The following is an 8,250-nucleotide window of genomic DNA, read 5'->3' on the forward strand; positions in this document are numbered from 1 at the left end:
TAAACATTTGCATTTGAATGTTAGGTGTGCATCAGGGAGCGTCATCAGTGGCGCGCGAGATGCAGTGATAATGATGTAAGTGACGTTGTTGCATTTTAGGGCTGTCAAAATGACTGAAAAACTAAATTCGAACTTTCCACTTAAATATAATCAAAATTCGAATTATATTCTAATTTAAAAGGCGTAATTTCAGTTAGGGGGAAAAAAGCTTTTGGCTTCTCTCCTGAGGCCACAAGAGGGCGCATCGAGCAAAATATTATGCACGTTTCTTCAAAGCGTAATAAAATAACATGACTGTCTTTGAAAAAAGTGCATGTTTAAAATAATGTTTATAAACTATATATAGTTAATAAAGTTGCTTAAACAATTACAAAAAAACCCAGCACCATGCATGTATGTATAGTTTAATACAAAGGACCGAAAACCAATCACAAAGATTAGGCTACTTTCTTCATTTAAAAACATGAGATACAGTGGGATGGGGGAAAACCGCCATAACGTCTTTAGACATGTTTTTAAAAAGTTGAACTTACATTAATTTTACATGGCTTTCTAAACATGCCGCTCTCTTGTGCGAGACGCGAGTGCAACGCTGATAGATGTCCCCCTAGAAAATGTGATAAATATGCGTTCTGTGTGAACGGCTTGGTTTTGGTTTTGACGTAAACAACATTATCTCCGCATTGATGTTCTCTTTTTCCGCAATATTTTGTATGAACAACGTAGCAGCGCGGCATCTAGTGGGTTCAACTGGATAGGCTAACAAAAGCATTCAAATGCAATGACACCTACATCGTCGTCGCATTTCTTGCTCCACTGATAAGGCTGCCTGATGCACACCTAAAATTCGAATGCAACGTTTTTGCTTTTGAATGTGGATTTTTATTTTAAATTCGACGAATATTCGAAATTCTAATTTTTTTTGACAGCCCTAGTGTGTTCTGGGTGGTTACAAAGGTGTTGTTAGGTGGTGTCTAGGCTAGTGTGTTTGAGTGGTTGTTAGGTGGTTGCTAGGGCATTCTAGCTTGTTACAAAAGTGTTGTTAGGTGGTGTCTAGGTTAGCGTGTTATGGGTGGTTGTTAGGGCATTCTAGGTGGTAACTAAGGTGTTGTTAGGTGGTGTCTAGGCTAGTGTGTTTGAGTGGTTGTTAGGTGGTTGCTAGGGCATTCTAGCTCGTTACAAAGGTGTTGTTAGGTGGTGTCTAGGCTAGTGTGTTTGAGTGGTTGTTAGGTGGTTGCTAGGGCATTCTAGCTGGTTACAAAAGTGTTGTTAGGTGGTGTCTAGGTTAGCGTGTTCTGGGTGGTTGTTAGGGCATTCTAGGTGGTAACTAAGGTGTTGTTAGGTGGTTTCTAGGCTAGTGTGTTATGGGTGATTGTTAGGTGGTTGCTAGGACTTTCTAGGTTGACTGAGTGATTGCTAATGCAGAGTTTGGTGGTTTCTAAACTAATGTGTTCTGGGTGGTTGTTAAAGCATTTAAGGTTGTTGCTAGGGCATTCTGGGTGGTTACTATGGTGTTGTTAGTTGGTTTCTAGTCTAGTGTGTACTGGGTGGATGTTAGGTGGTTGCTAGGGCATTCTAGGTGGTTACTAAGGTGTTTTCTAGGCTAGTGTGTTCTGGGTGGTTGTTAGGTGGTTTCTAGGTTAGTCAAGTCAAGTCAAGTCAAGTCACCTTTATTTATATAGCGCTTTTAACAATACAGATTGTCAAAGCAACTTTACAGCATTACATAGGAAAATAGAGTGTCAATAATGCAAAAGGACAATAGTAAACACTCAATTTTCAGTTAAAGGCAGTTCATCATTGAATTCAGTGATGTCATCATCCAGCTCAGTTCAGTTTAAATAGTATCTGTGCAATCAAGTCGACGATATCGCTGGAAATTAAGTGTCCCCAACTAAGCAAGCCAGAGGCGACAGCGGCAAGGAACCTAAACTCCATCGGTGACAGAATGGAGACAGAATGGTTAGTGTGTTCTGGGTGGTCGTTAGGTGGTTGCTAGGGCATTCTAGGTGGTCACTAAGGTGTTGTTGGGTGGTTTCTAGGTTTGTTGTTGCTAGGGTGTTCTGGTTAATTGCTAAGGCATTGTTATGTGGTTACTAGGCTAGTGTGTTCTGGGTGTTTGTTAGGCTGTTGCTATTGTGTTCTAAGTGGTTTATATGGCATTCTGGGTAGTTGCTAAGACATTGTTAGGTGGTTTCTAGGCTAGTGTATTATAGGTGGTTGTTAGGTGGTTGCTAGGGTATTCTGGGTGGTTGCTAGGGCATTCTGAGTGATAGCTAATGCAGAGTTAGGTGGTTTCTAAACTAATGTGTTCTGGGTGGTTGTTAAAGCATTTTAGGTTGTTGCTAGGGGTTTCTGGGTGGTTGCTAGGTGCTTGCATGCCGCTTTGGAGTGGTTGTCAGGGCATTCTGGGTGGTTACTAAGGTGTTGTTAGCTGGCTTCAAGACTAGTGTGTTTTGGATGGTTGCTAAGGCATTTTAGGTTGTTGCTAGGATGTCAAGTCAAGTCCCGAGTCAAGACGGGCAAGTCCAAGTCGAGCTGCAAATCCTCAACTTTAATAACTTACTAATACGTAAAACAGACGCTCATTTATCGCCACCTGAAGGTGAAGGCTATTCCTTCAACAAATATTGATAATAACAAATTATTTAAATTCCATGCTGTCTTGGAGACGGGTGCAATAATAGTTATATTCATGAAGTTTCACTGTTTTTATGATATTCTTCATTCTGCTAAATGCATATATTAATATTCTTCATTCAAAATAAAATGTTAATATTTAAATAATCCTAGGGGATGAGTTAATATCTCGAGTTAAATGTCTCTTGGCCACAATAAACCGAACGTGTCCGGCACCACACCGCTCACTATAGCAGGTTTAATTATGTTACTAATGTTACTAACAGGTTACTAATTATGGCTGTATGTAGTGCTTCAGTCATTGATGTGTGCTGTAAATGTCCGTCAGGTTCCAGACAGGTTCCTGGAGGTCGCTGAAGTCACTCTTCAGGAGTTCTTTAGTGCCATTTCCCTCTCCAAAGACTCGGACCCCTCCTGGAAGAAAGCCATCTACAAAGTCATCTGCAAACTGGACAGCGACGTTCCCGAGGATTTCAAATCACCTTCCTACCTGTAAACAGAGAGCGCCACCTACAGGACGCTTCATGTGTGGACACATGCCGTTTATTTATCATAAGCATCAATCATAAATGTTCCTTTTTATAAGTGAATATTTTGCTGTTGACTGAAATGCAAGGTTTGTTTCATGTTGTCTTTGGAATAGGCTTGTTTATTAATAGTTTGGATTTTGGGTTTTAATGTAATATATTTTGATTTCATAATGCCACTGTAGACGAATGTGTGCTGTGTTTTTTGTTCAGATGTGTTATGATTTGTGTTTTAATGTGGATTTGTCTGTTGGGTTTCCGATGTGGGGTGTCTCATGAAACATCTGTAATAATGATTTAAAAAAAAGGTGTAAATAAGTATAATTTAGCTGTATAATAAGTGAAATATTGACGTTTACAGATAAAAACATTATATTGCATGTAGAAGCAGTTCTCTCAAATTTGGACAATATACTTATTTATCATGCACATTAGTTTGCATACTATTATTTATCATTATATCTAGCAGTGTGTGGTTTTCCATTTAGTAATAAAAGATTCATATTGTAGCAGTTTTATATTGTATGTTTTTATGGTTCAGATATATTTACTTTCTTTAAACATAAAGAAATAATTTACAAAAAAATTAATAAAATACAATTCTGTCACTATTTCCTCAGTCTTATCACAATCCAAATCCGTATGCTGTAAAAATGTAACAAAAAGAAATGCAAAAAGATTCAGATTAAAAAATGGTGCAACATTTACAGTACATGCACCCTAATAATCTGTTAATAATCGAATTGACCACTGAAAAATCTTCATGTAAAATAAAATGCCTCTAATGATCCAGTTGAGCTTGATCCAAACCAAATTTCAATCAGATTGAAATGGGTGGTGTAGATACTAAAAAGGAAAATACTAGTCATATAAACCTTTGAATCTGACGGCTTCATTAATCATTTTCAAACCAAAACTGTGCACATACGCACATACGATTCTGTGTTTTACACATCAAACAGCAGCATGCGTGTTTGGCACAATGACACCGTTTCCATTTTCGGATGAACTAGGCCTCATTTACCCTTGTTTTCCTGGTCTGCTAACTGGACTCCCCCCATGTAAGTGCGCAAAGCTCCATTGAAAACATCTTTCCCTGAATCCAGGACACTAAGGTGGAACTAATCCACGATATAAAGGCAGCGCAGGAAAGTATGCCGCACTCATTGTTTCCTGTGGCCAATTCAAGGCACATTTCTAAGGCCGCATTCATTGTGAGGGACACGCGAGCTCTCGCACCAACCGTGTCTTAAAAACAACAACAATGCATTCTCTCCTCATGAGTAATGTGCACCATGACCTCATAGCAGAGATCTGCAGCCGCTGCAGAATTCCAGCCGCGCAGCTGCTCTTCCTCAGTCGACTCATCACTGCTGCCTGATGCATCTGTCTGCATCTGCGTCTGCGTCTCGCTGGTTCTGGTGCACTAAACTGCCTTCACTATCTGTTATGTAGATTTGAGGTGTTCTAGTAATAAACTTACAAAATGTAATATGCAAATGCATTTCTGTATTTAAATTTACACTTTCCCATACATATGTGACCCTGGACCACAAAACCAGTCATAAGGGTCAATTTTTCGGAATTTAGATTTATACATGAATAAATAAGCTTTCCATTGATGTATGGTTTGTTAGGATAGGACAATATTTGGCTGAGATACAACTATTTGAAAATCTGGAATCTGAGGGTGCAAACAAATCTAAATATTGAGAAAATCATCTTTAAAGTTGTTCAAATGAAGTTCTTAGCGATGCATATTACTAATCAAAAATTAAGTTTTAATATATTTACAGTAGGAAATTTACAAAATATCTTCATGGAACATGATCTTTACTTAATATCCTAATGATTTTTGGCATAAAAGAAAAATGTATAATTTTGACCCATACAATGTATTGTTGGCTATTGCTACAAATATACCCCAGCGACTTAAGACTGCTTTTGTGCTCCAGAGTCACATATGTGCAACGTTTAGCGCAAAATGTAAATGAAATTGAAAAAGATACACTTGCCATTTCCTACACTAGTTTTAATATGTAAATTTAAAACATATTTTAACACTTTATAAGTTGCAAAATTAAAATGAAAAGGTATTACCCAAACTGATTAGATATGTTTAACGCGTCCAAGCAAAATCATCATTTAAATGCTGTTTTTCCTAAATGCATTTAGACTTACGGGTAGGACACTTGGGATTGCATTTTCATCATAGTACCGCGTGATAATTGTAGCAAAACGCTGTGAGAATTTCAGAATGCATTCTGAGCTAAACGTTGCACATATAGTATGTATGGGAAAATGTCAATTTAAATACAGAAATACATTACCATTTTGCATACTACATTTCAAAATTAATTTTGCTACCTATTTGCTTCCATATTAAACATCTATTAATCGTCCTGAAAATGCTAGTAGGGAACACTGGGGCTGTGTCTTTTCTGTTCTGTTTGCTCATTTTAGACCTCAGGATCCATTTTCCAGCATGCATTGGTGCTGCTTTACTGCTGTTTATTGTATGTGCTGTTAACCGTGTTATTACGGGTCCAAGAACCAGAAGTGCTGGAACTCTATTGGATCACTCTTTTTCTGCCTGGACGCCACAGAGACCGTAAGTCGTAAAGATCTCAAAATTGGTGGAATGCTTCCAAATCCTAAAAACTACTCGGGCACCCTCACACACATCTGTCAGACACTAGGTGGCGCTATATTACGTACTTTTGCATTTTAGTTCAGAACTCTGGAACCATAAGGGCTAGAATCACAATTATTTTTTCCTCTGAACCCTACAAGAATTCATTATAGATTTTTTTTAGTTTACCACTGGAATATTTGTAATCCATTTTAATCCCCCCAAAAAAACTGAAAAACACTTTTTCGTCCTCCATATAGGCTGTTGGTTCAATTGGCATGAAACTTGGCACACATCGTCCCAAGACCCTCATGACAAACATTTATCCAAGGAATTTTTATTTAGCAAAGCGTTGTGAAAATACAAGCCAGTGAATCAGTTTGGCCAATATCTGCTCAATGCAACATCAAAAACAGATCATTCTAAGGATGCATGCCAAGTTGCGTCAAAATACAACAACAAAAAAATCAGTCATAATTGCAACAGTTCAATCAAGGAAAATTTAATTTGATGTGTATGTTCTTCAGAATGAGTGCAAACCAAGCCATGAAAAAAATCAGTCATACAATTCCACAAAAAAGGCCATCAACATTTCAGCAGCTGATAACTTGAATTATGAATGCCTGTTAAGAAATTTAGCATATATGTACATGTGGCTGTGTACTATATTTGGTGACAATCAATCAACAAGACGATGCTTTAATAAGCTAATTTAAATACACATGTCCATATGTGTGTCCAGTTGTGTACGAAAATGTTTCCAGCACTTTGACTTTTTATGCATTTTCGAACTCAATCTAGGCCATTTCACACAAAATTCAGCATGTACCATTTTGAGACACTCCTGAAAAAAGTCATCAGAATAATTCAGATTAATTTAATTGTTTAATAGACACAAACTGGTGTGTTTTGGGTTGTATCCAATATTGACTAAATTTCCCATAAACACATTGTCTAAACTACACAAAACGTGGTAGAAATGGAGAATACAGAAAAAAAATACTGAAAAAATACAGAAACTGACTTCCAAAAACAAACCCATCTCGAGAAATATTCACTGGAGTCAAATCAGTGTGACAACTAGCCCCGGTCTATATGAAATGTATGTGCACATTCAGAAGAACCCAATATGCTGATGTTTTATTCATATCGGCAGTGGAACACATTATACTGTAAGCCCTGCGAGGCACTCAAGCAGCAATTACTTCTGAAATGATAAAATTAAAGAAATTAAAACATTAGTTTAATTGGTTTGCGAGGAAGAGTACAAAACACAAACGGTAGTAATTATTTAAGCAGTGTTCTCTTCCAATTAGATCAATACACATTAATTGATTTGTGTTTCCAATTAAAACGCACACAGTTGTGTCGAGGTGTCTCTTACATTAATTTGCTGTGAGTTTTTTGTGAACTGCAAGACGTTTGTCTGATGACTGTAATGATGAGTTCAGCAGACACTCTTGTTCTCATCAACAATGAAAGGAAGATCTGCCAAGCTAATAACTGAGCACAGTACAATTATGGATTTATAGACATCAGTTATTTATTTCATGTGCACATAAAGAACAACATGAGTTGCATCAGGTCTGGTTCTGAGTTAATAAACTGAAGCTAAACCCATAAAAAGTAAACGTTGAGTGGACAAAAATGTTAAGTGGATTAATTTTCATTTAGTTTAATTGATGCGCTAAAATAACTAAAACTGAAACAAAATAAAAATAATTACATAAAAACTGTATTGATATATATATAAAAAAACAACTAATAAAAGTGACAAAAACCCAATAAAATGACCAAAGGAAGAAAAGGAAGACAACTTAAAGCTCAACCTGAGCTGTGTCATATAATAAAACAAGAAAAATCACAGAATCCATCAAATCCATGAACACTTACCGATGCTTGTGCTGCTGATTTCCCTCCAAAATGACGTCACTTCCTGCAAGTGAGGGAACTGGCTTCTGTTAGTGTATTTAAAAAACAAACAAAAACATGATATTGAGGACAGAGCCAAAGACCTGTAAAATCATTATCAATTGAAACAATATTATAAAGAAAACAAACAAGAAACGCCTGGTATATTCATAATACATTTCTTTCATTAAATAAGCTTGTTTTCCTTTTTCAAAGTAGAAAAATTATGAGTTTCAAATAATTGTATAGTATAAAACTTCACATTTCAACATATATGCCATAAAACCATACACTGTATGATGTTTCTCTTCACCTGTAAATGTCTATAATTATGGAATAGAACTGACATTAAATATTGTTTTGATATATATATTAAGGAGCATTCGATCAGCTCTTTTTCGTGATTTTCCATATATGATGATGACAGCAAAAAATAAAATAAAATATATAATATATATTAATATACACAAAAAAAGAGGCCAAAAATATATATTTGCTAACATACATTTATGTAAATATATTTTCTATGAATACAATTTT

General features: G+C 36.4%; 1 protein-coding gene across 1 annotated transcript in view; it reads left to right on the forward strand.

Moving 5' to 3' along the window:
* Window positions 1–3,225, forward strand: part of LOC107724261 (prospero homeobox protein 1-like) — a 17,201-nt gene extending 13,976 nt beyond the window's left edge. The window contains exon 4 of the mRNA XM_016533102.1: window positions 2,969–3,225. Within this exon, the coding sequence (XP_016388588.1) occupies window positions 2,969–3,136 (168 nt within the window). The 3' untranslated portion in view covers window positions 3,137–3,225. The remainder of the gene's footprint in view (window positions 1–2,968) is intronic.
* The last annotated feature ends 5,025 nt before the right edge of the window (window positions 3,226–8,250 follow it).

Source organism: Sinocyclocheilus rhinocerous, unplaced genomic scaffold, assembly GCF_001515625.1.
Source record: "Sinocyclocheilus rhinocerous isolate Xijiao unplaced genomic scaffold, SAMN03320098_v1.1 scaffold365, whole genome shotgun sequence".
Taxonomy (NCBI): Eukaryota; Metazoa; Chordata; class Actinopteri; order Cypriniformes; family Cyprinidae; genus Sinocyclocheilus; species Sinocyclocheilus rhinocerous.